Source organism: Apium graveolens, chromosome 1 (genome assembly GCF_009905375.1).
Source record: "Apium graveolens cultivar Ventura chromosome 1, ASM990537v1, whole genome shotgun sequence".
In the NCBI taxonomy this organism is placed as follows: Eukaryota; Viridiplantae; Streptophyta; class Magnoliopsida; order Apiales; family Apiaceae; genus Apium; species Apium graveolens.
The window spans coordinates 195,661,161-195,685,392 of NC_133647.1; the positions used below are offsets into that span (position 1 = coordinate 195,661,161).

Genomic DNA, 24,232 nt, shown 5'->3' on the forward strand with positions numbered 1-24,232 from the left:
AGTTTGTAGTAATATTATATACATGATTTTATTTTTTTAATAAAATTATATTTGTTTAAACTTTGTTTTGGAAAGTGTTAACATACTTTTTAGAAATGTGTTAACCAACCGACCAAATAAACGATGTTTCGCTTATAATAGTATAGTATAGATAAATTATCAAAAAACTTAAACTTAAATCTATTAATGTTTTACCTTGGCTCACGTGATTTGTAGGTTATTGCGTAAGCCCGTAGGGTTTACCCAGTGTACACCCGAAGGTAGGGATGGGCATCGACTCCGGCCCGACCGATCCCGCCCCGATCCCCGTACCGAAACAGGCGGGGATTTGAGGATTTTTGCGGGTACGGGCCGGGGAATGGGGACGATTTTAGAAAAAATCGGGGAATGGGTCGAGGACGGTTTTTTATATTTTCCCGGCCCGATCCCCGACCCGATTTTTTCCCGCTCTACAATATTTTATATATTCTTATTTATCTTCAAAAAATATGTAAATGCTAAGGACAATTTGTATTTTATGTTGTTAGAGATATTTTTAGATACTATATTTTTCAAAATATAAGGTCATAATAAATACGAATAATATGCTTTGATTTTACATAAATATTTCATGTATCAAAATATAAAATTATTAGAATTTGCAGTTTAATATTTAGTTTTTTTTGCTACTTTTTTTCTATATATTGCATGGAAAAATTATTTAACAAAAATTTTGATTTAAATAAAATATCCCCAATTACCCGCGGAGATACCCGTTCCCCGTTTGGGCCGGGGCCGGGGAATGATATAGTAATGGGCCGACGTCAATCCCTACCCGAAGGGTAGCGGCTGCGAGTTATCTACAATTAAAAAAAAAATCTATTAATGTTTTGAATTTATTTTTTCTTGTAAGTTATTAACTATTTTATAATAAGTAGTTGAACTGCGAAACGATCCGCAATAATCACAAAATTATAACCGCAAATAACGCGGTTAACCGCAACCACATTTACGATTGCGAATGATTTACGGAAGATAATTTTCTAAAACCACTCTTTGTAATTTGGTTCAACTTTTACCCAAAATTAATCCGATGCGAATCGGGGACACCCCTTCTTTTGATACACATTGATTGCGTTTAGTTTGTTTGTCACATCTACACAAGAGTGAGTAATCAAGAGAACGAGCACAACTGTAGCCTTACTGTTAAATGTTAACATCAGCTCCTGGTACAGGTCCGTGAACAATTCCCCATAAACATGAAATCTTATTTATTTCATACTACTACTATTCAAGTGGTCACAAACTGAATCAAAATATGACTAATCAACGAATCTTGTGTCGTGTGGTCCAATTCTTTGAGAATCATTTTATGATATAAGTAATATTCTATTTTTCTTAAAGTATCAAGTATTTATACACTTTAATATCTTCCTTTTAAGGGTTAATTGGACTTTTCACCCTACTAGTATGTTTCAAAAACAAATTTGTACCGGAACTTTAAGAAATTCAGTTTGCACTCTAATACTTCAACTTTGAGATTCATTATGCACCCCTTTTCAGAATTTTATTGAATTGGGTAGGGGTAAACCGGAAATTCAACAATATACTTAATCAAAATAAAATTTAGCTTGTTCAAATATTATTAAAAAAATTATATTATTTTATAGCAACTATAAAATAATAAATTTTTAATTTTCAAATAACACTATTAATTTTACATTTGATTATCATTTTTTTAATATCAATTTCAAAAATTTTATTACTCTACTTAATTAAATTTAGTTATATAATCAAAATTATTTGTTAAAATATTTTTTTGTAGAATTATAAAATACCAGAATTAATAATATAAAATGAAATCAAAACTCAAATTACTATTATCATTTAAAAAATTAAAAACTTACAATTTTGTATCAAAATTCAATTTTTAACATTATTTTAAAAGATATGAAATTAATTTACTTAATATTTTTGCTGAATTTCCGGTTTTCCCCTATCCAATTCAACAAAATTCTAGAAATGGGTGCATAATGAATCCCAAAATTGAAATATAGGGGTGCAAACTGAATTTTCTAAAATTCTGGTACAAATTTATTTTTGAAACATAATACTAGGGTGCAAAGTGCAATTTACTCTATTTTTAAATAAAAAATTGATTAGTTTGGGAGAGCTGCACGTTAGCTTTGTGTTAAGACAAAGATGATTCAGTTGTACGAACATTAGCCTCTCAAACTATGTGGCCCTCTTATTTCAAAATCCTGCTCCCTTCGTCCTAATATGTTCTTCCTATTTTGACTTTTTATATTGTTAATGGTAAACGATTGACTACTAATTTACGTCTAATCTATAAGATCAAATATAGTTATGAGTGATTTTGTTAGATTCGTATTTATGAGTATTAAATTTTTATATTTAATACCAATACGAAATTAAAGATATTAACAATAAAAAATGTGCATTGACAAACGTGTCTAATACAAACATGAAACGTTTTAAGGGAAGGGTGAATTATTTGTTTACCCTTTCCATTTTAGGACGTACCTCCCAATTGTTTATATTTCAAAATTTTTGAAAAATTGTAAATTTTTTATAATATAAAAAGTAACTACATTCATTACTTCTCTCGACTATACTCATTTTATACATATAATATTAATCGGTACTACTACTTTACTCATTTTTTTAACTATTCTCCGTTACTTTATTATTTTTCTTAATCTCCGTACTTAACCCAAATGTAAACAAATATGAGGGACGAAAGGAGTATTTATTAGCTAGTATAATATTTTCTTAAAAGATAAAAAAATTATAAAAATATGTTGAACATGACTCGTGAGTATATCCAATATATATCTTAATGTTAAAACAAATATTTGCGGACAAATAATTACAAGGGATATTTTTATAGTGCCACTATATATAATTGATTTTTTCCGTTGGTATCATCAATTTATTGGCTCCTACTCGTGATAACCATCTATATTTGATTTTTCACTTCAGATGGATACCCCAATGTTATGTAAAATGTAATACAATTAATTTTGAACCTGAAAACAAGTTGTATATTTGAAATCTTTTAAAAAATACATGAATTGACATTTAAATCTTGTAAAATGGAGTTAAAATAAGTGAGATATATTTAAACTTCATAACCAAACCAAACTTGACAACTAATATTTCACTCATATTTTCTCCATTGTACATGATTAAGAATCTATTTTTTGTATTTTTTCACGAAGAATTCAAATATACAATTTGTTTTCAAATCGAAATCAATTATATTAAATTTTACCTAATACAGGAATATTCGAAATGAAAAATCAAATATACAAAATTACCGAGAATAGAAACCAATAAATTGATGGTACAGAGAGAAAAGACCAATTATACGATGGTACCATATACATATATCCTAATTACAATAATCAATTATGAGAAATACAAATCCGTATAAACAGACCAAGAACAAAATAAAGGAATTAGAAACTTCTTTTTTACAGATAAGCCAAATTACTCCTTGATCCACTCCTTCTGACTCAAATTACACTTCTTTTACTTCACTCACCAGTTTCACATTTTCTTTCTTGTCTTTTTCAGTCAACTCCAACTAGTTCTGACCATGTTTTTCTGTACTAAAACACTTCAAATTCTTTACTACTAATAAAAGTTTTTTCAATTTTGTTCTCATGCTGAGCTCTAATCAGTCCTAGTTTTGCTAAAAATTGTTCCTTTTTACCTTCCAAGTGCTTGTTTTTTCAAGATTCTTACATGGGTTGAGCTATAATCAGCTATGTTGTTGCTAAAGATTGATACTTTTTCATTTTCTTGGTTCTTGATTTTTTGATTTTTTTTTCTGGGCTGAGCTTTAACGAGTCCAGTTGTTGCTAAAGATTGTAAAGATTGCAACTTTTTTCATTTTCTTGGATGCCCATCTTGATGTTCTAGCAGATAGTAGTATAATTTGATACGGGGGTTTGAATTTGTTGCTAAAGATTTTTTCCTTTTCTTGGAAGCCCATTTTGACGTTCTTGCAGCTAGTAGCATAATTTGATAAGGGTGTTTGAATTTGTTGCTAAAGATTGTACCTTTTTCGTTTTCTTGGAAGCCCATTTTGATGTTCTTGCAGATAGTAGCATAATTTGATAAAGGGGTTTGAATTTGTTGCTAAAGATTGTACCCTTTTCATTTTCTTGGAAGCCCATTTTGATGTTCTTGCAGATTGTAGTGTAATTAGATATGGGGGTTTGAATTTGTTGCTAAAGATTGCATCTTTTTCATTTTTTTGGAGGCCCATTTTGATGTTCTTGCAGATAGTAGTTTAATTAGATATTGGGGTTTGAATTTTCTTTAAAGATCTTTAATTTTTGTAGCAATTATAAATTCAGTATGGTGGCTGAGCCTTGGCTAATGAAGATGAGGAGCCAAGTTAGTGCAAATGTGAAGCAAGCCCTTTTACTTGAAGCTCCAAAAAAAGGTAATAAAAAGCAAGAACTTAAAGAAACTATTGGAATTCTTTCTTTTGAAGTTGCTAATGTGATGTCGAAAACTGTTATTTTGCATAAGTCTCTTGTTGATGATGAAATTGTTAAGCTTAAAGGTGAGATTTTTAGTTCTGATGGTATAAAGGCCTTGGTATCAAATGATGAAGCTTATCTTTTAGAGCTTGCCTTGGCTGAAAAGCTCGATGAATTGAATCGAGTGGTTGAGGTGGTTTCGAGATTGGGGAGAAAGTGTTCTGTGCCTGCATTGCAAGGGTTTGAGCATGTGTATGGGGATATTGTAAGGGGAGTGATTGAAGTGAGAGATATGGGGTTTTTAGTGAAGGATATGGAGGGAATGACCAAGAAAATGGAGAAGTATGTGAATTCGACTGCGAAATTATATGGTGAAATGGAGGTTTTGGGTGAGTTGGAGCAGGCAATTAAGAAGTTTCAGCGAGTCCAATATGAAGAAAGTCGAAGGGCTTTTGAGCAAAAATTGGTATGTCAGAAGCAAGATGTGAGACATCTCAAGGATATTTCACTTTGGAGTCAGACTTATGATAAAGTAGTAGAGTTGTTAGCAAGAACTGTGTGCACAATATATGTTCGAATTTGTCATGTCTTTGGCAGACCTGTTACGAGGGGAGAGTTTGCCAGTGGTGCCGTTTCAGGGTCGAAATTCCACTCTGCTCATCTAAAAGAAGAGTTTGGGATGAAATCAGGTCAAATTGATGTAACATTTGGGAATTCTGGTCCAATTAGTAGAGCGATGAGTAAGACTTATAGTTATAATCACTCGGGCTTAATCGAGAAAGGTTTGGCCGATAAAAGAGAGTTGAAATTAAGACCTCAGGTTGCATCACAGCGTGGTGATGTGTCACTGTTTCGGGCAGAAAATCATTTAGCATGTGGTTTTGGTCCAGGAAGGCTTCTCTTGGAGTGCGTTAGTGTGAGTAGTTCCGCATCAAAGGTAGATGACAACGATGATGATTCTGTTGAACATGATGATAGAGATAGTCAAGTTTCGGGTTGTTGTAGCATTGCTAGTGGAGTGAAGAGAGGTAATCTTAACCAGTCAGATTGCTTTAGTCGATCTTTGCAGGGTAGTGTGGCAAACAATTCGAAATCTGGTCCTAAGAATAGGTTAAAGACTTATGCTCCCCAAAGCACGGTTGGAGGATCGGCACTAGCCTTGCATTATGCAAATGTGGTAATTATCATAGAGAAGCTACTTCGATATCCGCACCTGGTTGGTGAGGAAGCTAAAGACGATCTATACTACATGTTACCAACTAGCTTAAAACTGTCCTTGAAGATTAGTCTCAAGTCTTATATCAAAGATCTGGCAATATTTGATGCTCCCATTGCTCATGGTTGGAAAGAGAGGCTTGATCAAATACTCAAGTGGCTTGCTCCTATGGCACATAATATGATAAGGTGGCAAAGTGAGCGTAATTTTGAGCAGCAGCAGCAGATTGTTACACGAAATAATGTTCTTCTGCTCCAGACACTGTATTTTGCAGATAGGGCAAAAACAGAGGCGGCTATTTGTGAGCTTCTTGTTGGGTTGAATTATATATGTCGCTATGAGCATCAGCAGAATGCGTTATTGGATTGTGCAAGCAGTTTTGATTTCAAAGGCGAAATGGACTGGCGGTTGCAACAGTGAGTCTCTCAACACGTGTCTTAACTGTCAAATTTGAATATATGAAGAGTGGTGTGTTTTCTTAAGTTCAAAGACATTAACTTTTAGATGATAGTTCATCCATCACATTTAGAGTATCCAGGATTCGGATATTAAAGACATCTGTTTTCGTAAAATGGAGTTTATTTATGTACTTTCTTGTAACAGTGAGAAGTTATAGGCTCCTGATGTACATAATTCCATTGTACGAAAACAAATTATCTATCACGCTTGTAGAATGTTCATGACTACATGTATTCAATCTTATATTTGCTATTTCTTCTATTTTCTTTCCTGAAACAAATTATTTAAGAGCATATTTCGAAGGAGTGGAATTTTGCTGGTATATGGTCCAAAGGAGATTTAGATATACTTGAATATGTAGTTTTTGGCTGCGATCTTCTACTTGTAACGTGTGCTACTGCATAATGACAATGGAACCAGAGGCTCAGGCGTAGGCTCTAATTTTGCTAAACTTCGTAAAAAAGTAGATTTTTTTTCCTCCACCCCCCCCCTGAATTTTTAAAAATTACGTAATTTTTTGATGCCCCAGTAAAAATTGTATTATCCCCAGGCTTTCCGAAGTTCTGATTCTGTGGCTGGTTGTTTGTAGTTGTCTTTTGAGAGGCAAAAAAATGATTAAAAACCTGCATTTTGATTGAGACAAGTTGTAGGGATTATGAATGCAGCCTAAGGGTTCACCATTGCGAGCCCCTTTCCCTTGATAACTATCTAATATCCTGTCGATTAAGCTATCTGATGAACAGATAAAGAAGACAGAGAATGATCAGGTGTTGCCAATGTATTCTTCTTAATGCATGCAGTCTGCAGGTATGCATCAAGATCATTTTCTGCATTTTGTTGTAGATATTCTTGTCGTCGTCCAAGCTTCTTACCATTGGTTTGCTAATTCTTCTCAGTACCGAAAAACACAACCTTCTAATGGCTTCTCTTTCAAGTCTATTGCAGTTTACAAGATGATCCTCAACTACACTATTCAAAAGTGCTAGGAGTATTTCATATGAATCTATTTTTTTTACACAAATGCTGCTACTGCATTTCTTTTGTTTAAACACATACAATATAGTAATCATGTAATGACATAAACAATGTAGTACTAAACGAGGCAGTACTTCCTCCTTTCTTTATACATTACAAAAATCATACTCACTATTAGCTTAAGCAAAGGTGTTTTCAAGGTAAATACAATGTACTCGTGTATTTTTAACTATGTACGTAATTAGGAGCATTCTTTTCTTCTGTAAAATAACATAAATAATATACTATACATTTTTTTTCTAGAAAAAGTTGAAATATTCAATACAATTTCCCACATCAAATGATCAAAAACTAAAGATCTAAAGTCCCTGCTTCTTTTTTAACACAAAACCCTAGCAAGAAGCAATAATATAAAATTTTAGTACATTATTCTTGACTTATTAGGGTTCAAATCCAACGTTTGGTATTGTAATTGAAGTAACTCTAAGCAGGTGTATTCTGCTCTGTTCTCTTTAATTGCGAAGTTTCAAACTTTTCTTATATATTTGTGTTATTCTATCATGATTGAGCAATATTGGCTGTTTGATGGTTAAAAATTGAATCTTGATGCGCAGAACAAATTATACTTGTGTTCCCACTTAAAAATTTGTCGAATTTTTCGAAGAAAGATTGTTAGTTTATCATTATTGAGCAAGAGTGCAGCTGTTTCATGGTTAAAGATTGATTCTTGACCTTTAGAAAAGATTATACTTGGTGTACCCACTTAAAAGTTTGTCGATTTTTCGAAAAAAGATTGTTATTTTATCACCATTGAGCAAGATTGTAGCTGTTTGATGGTTAAAGATTGATTCTTGATGTGTAGAAAGGATTATACTTGTGTACCCACTTAAATTTTGTCGATTTTTTGAAGAAAGATTGTTAATTTACTGATATTGGTTTCTTGAATCAGGTGTTCTTGTAATCGGAGATGGATGATGAAAGTAATGACAATAATATGTGTTGACGGAGGAATTTGGTAGTAACAAAACTTGAGGTTCGTAGCCGAAAACAAGATCTGTGATGTCGGTTCTTCGTCGGAAACATGAACAGTAAACGGCGGACCCGATGAACAGTATTCGTCGGAAAAGATGAACAGTGTTTGGTGGTGGTGATTATTGGGGGTTGAGATTGCTTAGGGTTAGTGGTGGCTCCTTTGCGCTCTCGCTTCTGACCCCTTACAATTTGCCTACGTACCCCTATTTATAGGGGATCAAGCCCACGTAGTTATTGGGGAACAAGAAACCTAATGGACCTAGATTTCTTATCCCGAGGCCCAGTAGGAAACCCACTGGAAACCTTCTTCTACTAGCTTTAGGAATGTCCGCCGATGAGGCACAACCACAAAGGCCCAAGGCTCGTCCACGGCTTCGAGACTTCACGGATGAGGAATCTCCCTGACCAAGGATAACCCTCCGCTACCAGCTGTTTCCCTAATCCGCGGACGCATGTATAGCCGTGGTTCACCCCAAATGTTGGACGCATCCTTGTCCCCCGATAAGGAGCCCCTACCAGATTGCAGGACAAGTGATCCCAAGCTTTTGGGTGCAAAGTGCAGGATACTCCGAAGTCTCTCAATGAGGACACCCGTTGACTACAGAGACAGAGCTCCCAAAGCACACACCAGATTTCACCCCGCATCCCCAATGAGGACATCCATTGACTACAGGAGGAGGCCTTCAGTCCAGGCATACCCCTGGAGGTCTCTGACCACGGACACCGCCTTTCCTGTAGATATGCTACAAGAAGGAGTTCTTCAATAGAGTACCTGCATCAAATATGTTAGTAATAATAATCTCCATCTTTCTTGAATCTTCCAAAGAGTTCGTCCAAGTAGCATGTCAAAGTTACATTTTGTACCAAGTAGAAGTTAAGGGCGCGCCCTTACATTCCTGTATGTTGGCGTCGCCCTGTGTCATCAGCCTTTGATCTTATCCTATATCATTCTACATCATAGGGCGCGCCCTAAATTATTCATCGTTAGAGCTTGCTCTAATTCTGTCCAAGCCAAAGTGTAGGTCTACCAAAGCAATCATGTCCGAATAATCTTTTCAAGGAGACTTCATTGCCTAGGGCGCGCCCTAAGGCTCACCACAGAACAGATTTCAATTAAGGAATTCCTCTACTCCTTTTCAATAATTGGGCGCGCCTCCTCTTACCATGTGTGAGGGCGCGCCTTTGAGGATAATAGCCACAACCGTTAATCAACTACTCAATTAATGGGACACGCCGTCTTCTTTATGGAAAGTCAACCTTATCATTTCCTAGATTTCAGGCGTTTCTCCTTCGATTTTGCCTATCTTATCAATCTCAATCTGAATATCGTTTATACCAATTTTTGGGCATAACAATATGTTAATATTGAATTCGGAAAATTATTGGACTTGGAAACCCCGTATGGAAGATCTTTTACGTGTAAGGGACTTGTATGAAACTACCAAGTCGAAAGATGCAGTGAATGGTATTGATGATCTAGAATAGAAAATATTGAGTCGTAAGGCGGTGGCTATAATTAGGCAGTTTGTTGATGATTGTGTGTACCAAACTGTGGCTAATTACACGAATGCGTTTGAGATTTGGTGTGAGCTTGAGAGTTTGTATGGACGGAATGCAATTTTTTCATGATGAAAAAGCTTTTAAAGATGAAGTACAGAGATGGTGAGAGCATGGGAGTGTACTTGAGTAATTTTCAACTCTTGGTTAATGAGTTAGTTGGATCGAAGGTGAATTTGGATAATGAATTGCAAGCTTCGTTACTGCTGTCATCGCTTCCTTGGAGTTATGATAGTTTTGTTACTTCGCTGAGTAATTATGCTCCGAGTGGCAAGTTGACAATGGGGATTGTCAAAGGTAGTCTTTTGAGTGAAGAGACTAGAAGAAGAGAAATGAGCTTGTCAAGTAAAAATAAAGCCTGGACAGTATTATTGGGTACGATTGATTGATTGATTGGAAAGTTCAAGACCGAGGTTGGGGAATAAGCAAGAAAGAAGATGCTCATAGAAGAGACAAGTCTAGGGGGAGATCAAACTCAAACTTCAAGAGTAAAGTTATCTGTTAACATTGTCAGAATCCCGGTAATATCAAAAAATTCTGTCCAACAATGTAATGAGATAAAAATCACGGTGAGGTGCACAAACAATAGTCTGATGATGCAATGGGGAAAGACCTCAGTTGTAACAAGTGAGAATATGCTTTTTGCATTGGTAATTAAGTTTGATTGTGTCTTGTTTTCATATTTTTAATTCTAGTGGGTGATTGATTCAGGCACTTCATATCATCTTCAGACATAGAGTACCCTGCATCCTTCAGTAATCACTGCTGGCGATAATGGTTAGGTGAAGACAGGAAACAAAGGCATATAAAAGGTTATTGGCTTATGATGCAATGTTTTAGGCAACTCTTTCACAGACTAGTGTTGCTAGGCCTTGAGTATGTCCCATATATGAGGTCATATTCGATTTCTTTTAGGGTGCTTGATGATGATGGTTAAGTCAGTCACTTTTTAGTGATGGAAAATGAAAGCTGACACAGGGCAATCAGATCATTGTCGAGACTACAAAACAGAGAACTTTGTATTTGATGATAGTTTGTGTAAAGGAGACGCCCAGTTTAAACATCTGCATTTTGTTTGAGATAAGTGTTTGTCTAGATGAATGATGCAATCTGAGGGTTTTTCATGACTCCGCGCCCCTTCAGTAATACGAATTTCATTACATTGCTAAAACTATCCTTGTAGTTGAACTATGTAGTGAACAGATAAAAAAACATAAGTTGTTTGGAGTACTGCCACTAGTACTATTGTTCTTCTAGCTGCTTGTAGTCGTTAGAATTATTTTGTGCATTGTGCTTAGATTGTAGTTTTTCTCGTCGTTGCAGCTTTAACATCTTGTTTAATTACTTGATCTGAAATTTTAAAAACATAGACATGTTAGTAATTTGTCTCTGAATTCTAATGTCTATTGTAAGGTGATCTTCAGTAATGTTGTTCATCATTGTTCTTTCAAGATTTATATTTTACATATAAGGATGGAGCCTGAAGGCTATGTTAGACATATAGTAACCATGTTGTTGATGGAGGAATTTGGTAACAACAAAATTTGAGGTTTCTCGCCGAAATTAAGATCTATGACGGCGGTTTTTCGCCGGAAAATCAAGCGGTGTGTGGTGACTGTATGTTAATTGGTGGCTGAGATTGATTAGGGCAAGTGGTGGCTCCTTTTCCGCTCTCAACTTCTAACTCCTCTCAATGTGCCTACGTACCTTTTATATAGGGATCAAGTTTGACGAAGTTCTTGGGGAACAAGAAATCTAATGGGCTTAGACTTCTTATTCCTAGGCTCGGTAGAAGCCCAACCAGAATCCATCTTCCGCTCGCTTTAGGAATGTCCAACTATGAGGCCCAAGCCTCGTCCGTAATCATAGGACTTCACGGATAATGCATCTCCGTGCGCAAGGATAACACTCCGCTACAGCTATCTCCCTTGGTTTACGGATGCAGGTATAGCCACGGTCCACCCCAAATGCCGGATGCGTCCTTGTCCCCCGAATGAGGATAACACTCCAGATAACAAGACAGGTGATCCCAACCTCCTGGGTGCAAAGTGCAGGATGACTCCAAAGTTCTCCAACGAGGACACCCGTTGAATACAAGAACAGAGTTTCCAGAGCACACACAAGAGTTAACCCCGCATCCCCAACGAGGACACCAGTTGAATTCATGAGGAGGCCTTCAATCATCAGGCATACCCCTGGAGGCCTTCAAGCTTTTCACGGACATCCCCCTCCTTGACCGTCTCAAGGAGGGAATTCTTCAAAGAGTACCTGCAACAAATACGTTAGTGCAAACAATCATCCATTGCTCTTTCCATCATTGCCTTATCCTGAGGTTGTTCTTGTTTTCCTTATCCCAGGTGAGGATAAGCTCATTGCGTCGTCCTGTGCGAGGACAAGCCCGGAACGAGGACAAGCCCAGAGCGAGGACAAGCCCGGAGCGAGGACAAGCCCGAAGCGAGGACAAATCTTTTGCCTTGTCCTGAGTGAGGACAAGCCCGAAGCGTGGACAAGTCATTTGCCTTGTCCTGAGCGAGGATAAATCCGTTCATCCAAACAAGCCACGTAATGCATTCCTCTTGACTAGGGCGGGCCATACCCCTCGGACGCGTCCACTTATGTTGTGTTGTAGATTAAACCCAAACATAGTCCATATCTTGCATTTCATTAAATGTGGGCGCGTCCTAAGTCTAGGGCGCGTCCTCCCCTCATGTGTTGTGGCTTAACCTTAGGATAATGATATCAACGGATGATCGTGTCAACGGATGATGCAATCAGTATTTGTCACATCAATTGATCTTCGATAAGGAAAAGGAAACAGGAACTCAAGGCGGTGAAGGACTTTATCTCAGAAGCATTGTATAGGTTTTCTTGTTGTTAATAGAATAAGATTCCTTATACATTGTGTAGCTGTGCTCTATATAAAGCACATATTAGGTTCATGCTATATGCATTGCGATATTGTTATATCTTTCGCATAACATAGCAGCTATGAAGGATATTTGTTCAAAATCCTTTCGAGAGAGTACATTTGTAATCAGTTTTTATCTGTTAATATAAAAACTGTTGATTCTGTTGAAACTTTGTCGAATTGATTGTATGAACTGTATTCACCCCTCTACAGTTGATTAAGGGCCTAACATTTTCTATTTCAAATGATAATAGAATTATGGAATAACATACTTAATAATTTCAATACTCAACTTTTTCCAATCAATTAAATAATAATTTCATCTACCTATACATATTTTATGGATGCATTTTATATCCATTATACCTTATATATTTTAAGTACTAAACGATTATAATAACCATGATTAAATATGATTTTTTTTATATTATGAACAAATAGATTTTATATTTCCAAAATAGCCACGAGTCATTTATAGTTTTATTTGATTATTCAATTTTTATTTGTAAAATATCACATATTTTTGTGCAAGACATGCGTGAACGTAACAAGACTAAGTTATATTGGCAACCCTAAAGTTAAGTTGCATGATAATTCTATTCTCGACATCCCGTAAAGGTAAATAAGATAAAGTTGAATGATAATTGTATTCTCGACATCCCGTAATGGTAAATAAGGTAAATACATGGCAATGAATACAGTTGTGGAAGGGTAGATGAGGTTTGATCATTTTGTATCACATGTAGAATGGCAGATGAGGTTTTTAATCTTTGCCAAACAGAAGTAGGTGAGGTTGTTTTGTGTGTGTGGTGGGCTGATACGTCATCCTGTGAATTGTGACGTATCCTTGACCAACATATTTTTATTTTATGGCCTTTCATGTATTAAAAAACACCTTCAACTCTAATAAAAGATTCGGATATACAACATTGTATATCTAGGTATCTGTAATTTATCATACTGATATGCAGGATCTTTAACTAATATTCCATCTTTTCTGATCCTTCACTTTAAAATACAAAAAATTCTTCATCATACTCCACCTACCCTCTTGTGGTCCTCTATGATAATGAGGATTGTTATTCTTTTTTTTTTATTAGGAAAATATAATTTTCAAATTATATTTTATTAAATTTTAATAGAGTTACTAAACTGGGCACCAAAATTTAGTTTCAAATAACGTAACATCGATTACTTGACAATTTAAATGATTTTATTGATTTAATTTATGTGAATGAAGGGTGTCTATTATTAATTGCATATAGCCAATATTTGGGAACTCTGACATTATACTGTTTAATGTAAAGACCAAATTGTATATTCATGTTTTCCTCCTAGAGGAAAGGTAGAGGGGTTGTTGTGCATGTAGTGGTTGATTACCTTCTTGTGAAAGATAAAGTAAGGCAATTCTTTCTAGCTAATCAAAGTGGAGAATTTTGAACTTTGATGGAGTATGATTTGTTTAATATGCATAATTATGCACGTGCAAGATCTATAATTTAAGTGCAATAATTGTGTATTTCTGTTAGAGCCGACAATTTCATATACGACACCGTAGCACAACATGAAAATTACGGGTTTGAGTTGACATTTTTGGTACACGAACACAAAAGTACACGGATGAATTTATTGTCGGTTTGGGGTTTATCCTTAGGTACACGACACGAAACGAAAGTATACGAAATAAATAAATAAATATATTTATTTATTTATATGATATGAATATATATCTTACAATAATATTTTACATATAATTTTTACAAAAAATAGATATAAAATAGATTTAAATTCAAATTTTACAAGACTTAACTACATTTCAGTTTGTATGACTTATTGATTTTAAACTCTACTAAGTAAAAACAAAATATTTAAATATAAATTATTTTTATTATTAATTTTAAATTACACGAAACACGACACAAAATGTACACGAAATTAAAGTACATGAACATGAAACGTAACGAAATGAAATGATTGTTTAACGGTTCGAGTTTGAGTTAGGCATTCATGATATGAAACACGAAAGTACACGAAACGAACGAATTGTCAGCTCTAATTTTTGTTATGGAACCTGATTCAAACATGCAGTTGGGGCTAATGATCTGTCCACTATAACTTTTCGTGATTGTAGGCCGGACCCTGACCTATTAATATATTCCCACTTTGATATTTTTCCAATACCTTGAAAACAAAAATCCCCGTCTTACTCAACTATCTCAGTTCTCACTCCCCCATATGTAGTCCTTCCTTGTGGTGAGGAGCATTGCTGTTCCTATCATTTGATTCAGAAAAAATGTAATAAAACAGAACTGTATCATATAAATCGGAACCATGCCGGCTGCAGTGACTGTGTCGGTTTTAAAGACCGGAAAAATCAGATAATTTGAATGAATTTTATACGTCATTACAACTGGTTTCAAGAACTTAAGGTTCAGATACATGTATCGTAGGACCGAAACGTGTAAATGATAATATTATAACGGAATTAAGAAAGATTATAATAAACGTAAAGAACGAACATGATAAACTGATCATGGCATATTCTAACAGATGATCCCCTGATCGATCTTTTTATTTACTGATTAATCCGATATCACTGGATTAGTCTTATTACACACCATGCTTTAGAGCCATTCTCGAATACCTTGACATGAATCTGGAAACAATCAAGCATGCTAACACACAAGTGCTTAATGCAACTGAACCTTTAAAACCTCAAACAGAGAACTGAATTTACTCATATTAGCCTTGGACAGAGCAATTCCAACTTCCATTCCACCTTTCAAGTCCCTACTCTCTGTCAAACATATAGCAGTTCCTCGATCAACTGAGATTTTTTCGATCTTTTCAGGCCTTCCCCATCCGAAATCCATGTCGTATAGATCCACTTTCGGTGAACCTACAACAATCACATTGACATTTGATTCTGACATCTCTTCCCATTCAGAAATCCACCTCTTTGCATCTCTCAGAACTTCTTGATCCAAGTCTTTAATCTTTTTTCCGATCGCTTTTGCTGCCACAACAAGTCCATTTTCACTTAGCAAGTCACTCTCCATTGCTCCTGTTCTGCCAAATGCTACACAGTTTCCAAAATAGGTACCTGGAACTGTGAAATCGAGACGAGTAATGCCACCTGCAATGAACCCGAAATAAGCTGGTTTTTCGCTAACATTTGCACTTGTGTTGCCTTGACATTTCATTAAACAAATCCATACTAATGAGCACGCTAATACATATGCTGAAAGAAGTATTGGCTGTGGTTGATTCATTTCCTTGCATTGCGCGATGATCATCGTTTTAATTCTTTGCAAATCATCGATGCTCAACATGAACGTGGACTGAACCATGTCAGAACTATCGTACATTTGACCCTTTTGCGAGATTGTTCTGTTCCACCATTGATTTAAAAGAGTTGTTTCGAGTTCCCCGTTAGGATCAATCATTACATTTCTATCGAAACACGGTGGAGAACTAATAACAGGTACTGCAAACTTTTTTTCTTGCAGTGACTTGCAAGTTGATGCCCATGTCTTCATGAAGATGTTAAATGTTCTTTCATCAGCAACTACATGCTGAAATGAGAGCCCGATCGACATGCCCGTGTCACGAAAAACCGTGATTTGGACTGCCAATGACGGCACAACTGTCCTATTTTTCGACACGGGTGATTCCAAGTCCGGGACTAGTGACAACAACTTCGAGACATCTTTCTGACAATTACTAGACAGCTGCCTAAATGCATCTCCATCACTCTCTGCAACACTCATCGACACATAGTCCCCGTGGCTGTACACAATTTGCGGCTTTACGGGGCGTAACGGGGTCGAAATGTTACCAGAAAACGGTGCAAAATGTTGGAGAGTTGAGGCCAAAGAGTGTTTAAGAAAGGGAATGATATTTTTGGTAAGAGAAGTATAGTTTGAGAAGTTGTAGAAAAAAATGGATTGGTTTGGTGAAAACAGAAGCCATGGGATGTCAAGAAATGTTAGAGGCAAAGATATTGGAGGTGTGTTTGGTGGTGGAGAGATATGGCATTCATCAACAATGTTTATTTTGATGCTTGAAGCCATTGAAATCGGAGAGAGAGATGTTAGTATGATATATATGATTACTTGAGTAGGCTTAAAAGTTGCTATGGTCAAATGGTTGAGGTATTGAAGAATCTTTTTGGTAGGAATGACAAATTTTAGCTTATTCTTTAAATGTAAAATTGTAGTTTAGTGCTTTGAATTTAATTTCGTATAGTAATTTGGTGGCTGAAAACTTAAATTTACAAGAGGTTGGTTAGATATTACTTTATTCTTTAAAAAAGTGTTAAAAGATATTTTTGTGAGAAAAATAGAAATAGCATTTCTTTTTCAGAACTGTAATAGCCTGACTTTTCGGACTATTAATTCTAAAACTTCGTTACTTAACACTAACTATTATTTTGGGTTACCAATTGATTTTTTTATTTAAGACTAATATATACATAAATGATTTCTTTTATATACTCGGCCTAAGGTCAGGAGACTCCTCATGGTGAGTGAGTTACGATCACCATAAAATTTGACAAACTCCATCTAGGATTGAGACACTCCTCTAAAGACTTGCAAGCTTGGTTTAAGATTGAGACACTCCTCAGTGTAAGTAAGTAACGATTATTATCAGACTTTTCCAACCATATAATACACGCATATATATTAAGTGATTTATTTAATTATGTAATGGTCGAGATCACTAGATATTTATGCACTAATATTCATGTACCGAGTGTCGGGTCAGTAATCTCAAACTAATAAAGGCTTTAGATTACTAGGCACTAAGTCTCCTAAGACTTAATTACTCGAGTATTAGTGAGGCCAACCAAATCAAGTATATCACTTTATTTTTCTTTTATTTTTATTTTTTTACCAAAGACATTTACAGCTCGTATTTCTTCCAAACTTAAGCATTTAAGTACTAAGTTAAAAATAGAATAATCAACATTCTAACCATCAACAACTGTCAAGAAATATGATATCTTAGTCTTGGTTATAGCGCATAATAAAATCGTATAAAGAAATAATAATATCGGTAGCTCGACTTATACATACAAGTAACATTATTAATGAGGTGAAAAAGCAAATAAATGCACAACATACGGATCATTAATAAAATTACGATGTACAAACATAACTTCGATCCATAAAAATATAAGAAATTTTTTATGATCCTCACTTGCTTAATAGTCCTTGAAAAATCAAAATAGTAAAAAAAATTGTCAGAATAACCATCATAGACGTGGTATTTCATTAGTAATCAAAAATTTCGCTAAAGAAAGGCTAGCAGAGCTTGGACTTCGGGGTGGAAATTCATAAATTTGACACAATTTTCACTAATTAAAATGATCAAATTCATGAAAAATAGTGTTTATTATGTACCATTAGACATATTTTAAAAAGACTTACATAAGACTTCATGATAAACGTGTCTTGGATATATAGCCTGCAATAAGTTTGAAGGAAAAAATAGTCGAGGAACTTTCTCGGGAACAAATTAATTAATACTTCTCAATGAGTAAATGAAACCAAATCAAACGAAATCAATGCAAAACATTTTCAAATTGGGGAATAGACACATGCCTATGTTTTAATTCGAGCTGAGTCGACTCGAACTCGACTTATAAAGTGGGCTCGACTTTAATCGAATTTGTTAATGAGCTGGAGCTTGATCATATTTTTGAACTCGATTAAAAACTCGAGCCGAGTCGAGTTTTTTTTAGCTCAACTGGACCTCGATCCGATAAACTCGAACTCGGCTCAGCTCCAACTCGAGCTCGAGCTCGATTATATTTTTTCTATTTTTTAAATTTATATGTTTTTGCTAGTTACGTGTCTTACAATTAACTAGTAAAATTAATTTTACATACTAATTTGATAATTTTTCATATATTTACGAGTATTATTATATTATTAATATATTTGGTAACAAATTTAAACTAAATTATTTTTTTATAATATATTTATTTGTTTTAAATCTTAATACGTGTAATGAAATTCTGATGACTAAATCATATTAACTTATGTGATTGAACTTCAATTTCTTCACTTAACTGTACAACTTCTCATTCACTATTTTATATTTAACGATCAAATCAAATTAATTCCTTTAAGCTAATTATACATAGCATATGATACTTACATAATTATATTTATACGTAGTGATGAGTAACTCGATTAAAAGACTTTTACATACTTAAATTCAAATGTTCAACTAACAATATAAATTATAATAAAAATAGATTTTTTAATAAAAAAACCGTTAAGCTGATATTTATTAAATTTTATTAGCATTATTAAAATGTATTTGATATCTCAATTATTATTTTGGTTAATCTTTTGACTATTCGATGCATCAATTACTCGGTTAAGTTCAAATGCTGATTATAAATATAATTTATAAGCTGTAGCCCCTTGTTGCAATTGTTAAAAAGTATAAGATCCTATCTGGACCTTAGGCTACCAGCTCGATCGTTGGAAGAGGGAGTTGACTCGCTTGAGTGTTATACGTGCTGGCGGCTAAAAACCGCTGTTTATGACCTTGAATGTATGATGGCTTAACCCCAATAAGAACTCGTGTTCTATGCTTCAGGAAAGGCTTCAAAGCCTGGGTTTCTTACTGGAATAGTGTAAGAACCCAATTTTTTGACATCGGTAAAAGACCTTTATGAATAGTAATGTTGCGGTTTAATAAAAAAATTTGCGACCACACCATATACGAGTTTTTAATTTAAGATTCCGAGTTGATATTGTGATTATACATACCAAAGAGTGTATGTAAACACTATTAGTTTTCGAAAAAACGAACTTTGAAAAATGATTGTATCTACGAACCATCAAGAATTACGGGAATCATAATATAATTACAAATTTAAAATCCTACGGATTTATATCCAAGAACGATACTTCAAAACATAAAGAATGTATACGAAAGGATTTACACCGCGAACCGTTTACGAGGAATTATTAAGTAAACAAATAAGCGACCAAGCAAACGCGTAAACGAATAAATAAACGTATCGAACCAAACTAAATAACCATGGTAAGAAACTAACCATGGCTAGGTTACCAAATAGTAACCTAAACTAGGAAGCATGATGACCTAAAGCTAGGAATAGTAAAGCTAAAACCTAAAACTAGATAGTTAGCTTGTAAACCTAGGAAGCTAGCAAGATATGCCCTAAGATATGCCAATATTTTCTAGTCCTAGGTTATATACTAAAATATATACAATTATACAACACAATTTTTCAAGAGAAGCAATCAAGAAGCAACAAACTCTCTCTCTCTCTCCAAAAACCCAATGCAGATTTTCACGAACACCATGGAAAGAAAAATTCATATATCATGTTCTACTCATTCAAAAATCACCAAATTTTACACAAAGCTTCATCATATAATGTAAAAGGTACGTTCAAAATTTCATGGCCATTGGATTAGTATGTCATAGTCAAATCCTTTCTCAAAATTGGTGGTGAATAGTAACTCCGAAAATCTCTTTTTATTTTCTTGATTTTCATGTCATGATTTAGGATCCTTAAGTATAACCAATCTCTCCCAAGGTTCAACCATAAAGAAGAGGACCTCCCAAGCTACCAATAAAGGTATAAACCTTCATCCAAACTTTGTTTAAGTTTTAAGTTTGAAGAAAAGTAAGGATCTTGGATATAAGTATGGTTTTGATGATTGATTTGATATTATCTTGATGTTTAGTTAATTAGTTTTTAGGTTGATGATTGTTGCCTCAAGAACATGATGTTCTTGAGAGCAGTTAGTGTTGAGATGATGATTTGATGATTGTTGATGGTGGTATAATAATTTAAGACGTAAACGAAACTCGGATCGTAATCGTAACCTCGTTAAAATGAACAAAACTCAACTTAAGTTCCTGCAGAAGTTCCCGAATGTATAAACTGTAGTTTCTTGAAAAGTGAGACTTTATTATGATAGAAAATGTTATGAGGATCGTTTAGGTGCTTGAATCGCTTGATTTCAATTTACGGATCAAAAGTTATGACCGTTTTAGTAAAAGTGATTTACACGACAAAAACTGCTACAAATTACGAATTTTGTAAATAGAAATGACCGACTTAAAAATATTTAAAAATCATGAAATTTTTACAGAGAGTAAGAAATAGAGTTTATTAACTTCCATAAAAATTTCAAGTAAAAATGTTGATTTTTCAATTTTATGAAAATGTCGGAGCCGAGGTCGCGTCTAAATTTTGTCTAGATCGCGCACGCGAAAACGGTGCGTCAATTGAGTTAACGGTTTGAAAGATATCAATGTTTTAGTGAAAGCGGTTTGAATAGTAAAAATCCGTAGTTTACCGAACTTTTGAAATATTTTTCATCTAATTAAATTCATTTTATCAAAATGAAACTTTTATGATAAATATTATAAGCACTCAAGAAGCTCCTCGAGGTGGTTTCGTATTAAAATATTAATTTTACGATTTATTAAAAATGTTAGAGTACGAGTCGCGTAATGGAAACATTCGGTAAAGTCAACTCTAGAAAACCATTTTGACCGTCCGTTTCGACCAAGGATCGATACTTATTTTGAGTCGGTCGAATATTGAAAATTATGAAGTATTGAACTGATTAGAAATATAAATCGGTGATGAGATTAGGAATACTGATTAAGATTATGATATTTGTTGATTAGAAAATCCGGAACGAGAGCAAGTCAGAAAACGTATCTTGGACTCCACGCAAGTTTTCAAACCCTACCTTTTTAGAACTGTTGTGTTGTGATTGCTTTTAAACACTGCGATATATGCATGATAAATGTTTTACGGTGATTTACAAATTATTATATATTGAATCATAAGATATGATGATTTTGGTATAATAAAAGTACCGGATTTGAAACGATATATTTAGACCGAAGATTGGTCGGTGTAAGTTTATAAAAACCCGGAAGTATTCCAGAGTTGTTATATTTCAGAAATGTTAACGCTAGAAAGTAGCGTGACATGTATACTGTAGACCGAGAGTCGGTCGGTATGTATATTATAGTAAAAATCCGGGAATCATCTTGGTGATGTTTTGGACGATCAAAAGTCCGTATTTATTTTATTTCAAGGGACTCGATGTCCTCTTGCGAAATATTAAACTACCTCGAATTTTATTTAAAAATGGTTTCTAAAGATCGTATTCCCTCAACTCTATTTAATTACCCGAGCAATGAATATTATTTCAAATATTCATTTAAAAAGGGAGAAGTATTCTCCAACGTTTATTTTATTTTAAAACCAATTATTTTATATATATTAAAGATTAATATAATTACTTAAACTTAAATTAGTTGAGGATTATTATTTCAAATATTCTTTTAAAGAAGAACTATGCGAGGTTTAATTATTTAATAATTATCATTTAATTATTCAATATATATTAAATGATTTAATATCATTTAAAAATCATAAAACCTAATTTAAGATATTTTCTGAGTTTCAGAAATTCATATTAATATTTTCAGATCGTCAAAGAATAATATCTCGACGTATTTTAAATATTTTGAATATAGTTTTAAAAGAAACTCCCCCTCATTTATCTATTTGTTGACAACGGTCAACTCACATTATCTTAGTACTTCCTCCGAAAATTCTCTGAAGTACATATATATATATATATACATATGAGATGAGTTGTACCTATCACCAAGCAAAACGCTTGGAGAACTTCGATGTGATTCGAGTTCTTGAGATATTATAGGATTTCTTAAAAGGACAAGGGAGGGGGTAGACTCTAGTACTATGTGTACTAGGGAGACTACCAAAGGTACCGCAGGCGAAGGTACTCTGTGTACTCAGGAACTTGTGAAGTATGTGTATACCCGAAATAGGACACGTAGCCCGAATGCGGCAAGGGTGATAACCGAGATACAAAGGTGTCGTCCTTCTACTAGTAGAAAAGGTTACTATTTTCCGTATTACGACTGATCATCGTATGTGGTGGCTCCAGTGAATGTCCTATTTTTCCAATTGGAATTGAGATGCAATACCGTAACCCAAGCCTAGGTGCTGGGTTTACCATTAAGGTATTCGCGGGATTATAAATCCACTAAAGAATTGTTTTCGAAAGAAGGTGTATATCACCAAGGAAAACTATTTTGAATAAAACATATTTAACATATATGGTATTATACTTGAGTTTATCATACAGTCATTTCACACTGTACATTATTATGGCCAGGCATTATTGCTCACTCTTGCTTTCTTTTAAATGTCACAACACAACAGATAACCAGTATGCCGGTGTGGGACTTAGTCGCTTGCAGTCGTGGGGAGAATCCCTGGCAGCTTTGTCTCTAGCAGGCCAGAGTATCAGATAGGTATAAGATATCAGTCGTAATTATTGTAACTTCATGTAGAGGTTATGAATAATTGTTTGATATCCTGTAAAGTACATTTGAGTTTCAATAACAGATGATACTTGTTGTACGTCATTTCTAAGGTTATAACTTGTGAGTGTGTGAGATTGAGGGTCTGTGATATGGAATTATTGGATTATTGAGTTAATGCAGGTTACACATGATTAAAGGATTGCGTGACGACCCAGGAATTTGGGGGCGTTACAAATAGCCTACACGCCCCGTTTCTAGGCTTATAAAATAGTCACCTTAAGATTTTAGAGTGACTGGTTGCTATTTATGATATTAAGAGCTGTGGTTCGATCCGTGATAGGTTGATGATGAGTTATATCGGGTTGGTTTTAGATGGGGACTTTCATACAATTATTCTGCTGATTTTGATTGAGACTCTAATACACACTCTCGTTCTCTCTTTGATGATATTGGCTCCTTGATAATATTGTTTTTTTTTCTTTTTTTTACCTCTCATCTTCCTTTCTTTTCGTGTGTTGATGATGGAGGTACCTCTAGGCACATCAGTACACTTTTCCGCCTTATGTTTTATTTTATCTGGTGTTCTAGGCATATTGACCCTATGAGGGATTGTTTAATTTATTTAGTACTCTAGGCACATTGACCCTTCGAGGAATTGATTGTGTTGATATATTTGTTGTTGGTAGTGATATAAGTGTTGGTTGTATTTTTGTCGTCAATCGTAGCGAAAAATATCGTACGATTGAAAGGGAGTGTTGAAGAGTCAAGATCATGTTAGGGTTTTCCTCTATCAGCTTAAGATTTTAGATGGACTGGTTACTTAACATGATATGAGAGCTCGATTTAGGGAAGAACTCGGGTTTGAGTCTTGCCATCCCCATTTGTTTAATATAAATATTTGTTGTTGTTATATTGGTATTGGTATTGGTATTGGTATTGGTATTGGTTATCTATGTTGTTGTCAATCGTAGCGAAAAGTATCGTACGATTGAAGGGGAGTGTTAAAGAGTATAAGATTATGTTCGAGATTTCATCTACCACCTTAAGGTTTTAGAGCGACTGTTTAATTAACAACAATTACCGAAAACCATCCTAGTAAATATATTTATAAATCTACTAATAATTTTCGGCTCATGGTGCCAATTTTGAATACGTATAGATCTACTGGTTACTTAACATCAATTACCGATAACCATCTTAGTAAATATATTTATA

At 34.5% G+C, this 24,232-nt stretch overlaps 2 protein-coding genes across 2 annotated transcripts; one reads left to right on the forward strand and one right to left on the reverse strand.

The window, feature by feature from the left end:
* The first annotated feature begins 3,538 nt into the window (after positions 1-3,538).
* Positions 3,539-6,423, forward strand: LOC141676055 (uncharacterized). The gene has a single exon (XM_074482086.1). The coding sequence runs from the start codon at positions 4,369-4,371 to the stop codon at positions 6,130-6,132; it is 1,764 nt and encodes a 587-aa protein (XP_074338187.1). The 5' UTR covers positions 3,539-4,368; the 3' UTR covers positions 6,133-6,423.
* Positions 6,424-15,020: 8,597 nt separating this feature from the next.
* On the reverse strand, positions 15,021-16,770 carry LOC141676071 (coumaroyl-CoA:anthocyanidin 3-O-glucoside-6''-O-coumaroyltransferase 1-like). The gene has a single exon (XM_074482087.1). The coding sequence runs from the start codon at positions 16,714-16,716 to the stop codon at positions 15,334-15,336; it is 1,383 nt and encodes a 460-aa protein (XP_074338188.1). The 5' UTR covers positions 16,717-16,770; the 3' UTR covers positions 15,021-15,333.
* Between the last annotated feature and the right edge of the window lie 7,462 nt (positions 16,771-24,232).

Coding starts and splice junctions, on each gene's coding strand:
- LOC141676055 (XM_074482086.1), top strand. CDS start 4,369: ATGGTGGCTGAGCCTTGGCTAATGAAGATGAGGAGCCAAGTTAGTGCA.
- LOC141676071 (XM_074482087.1), bottom strand. CDS start 16,716: ATGGCTTCAAGCATCAAAATAAACATTGTTGATGAATGCCATATCTCT.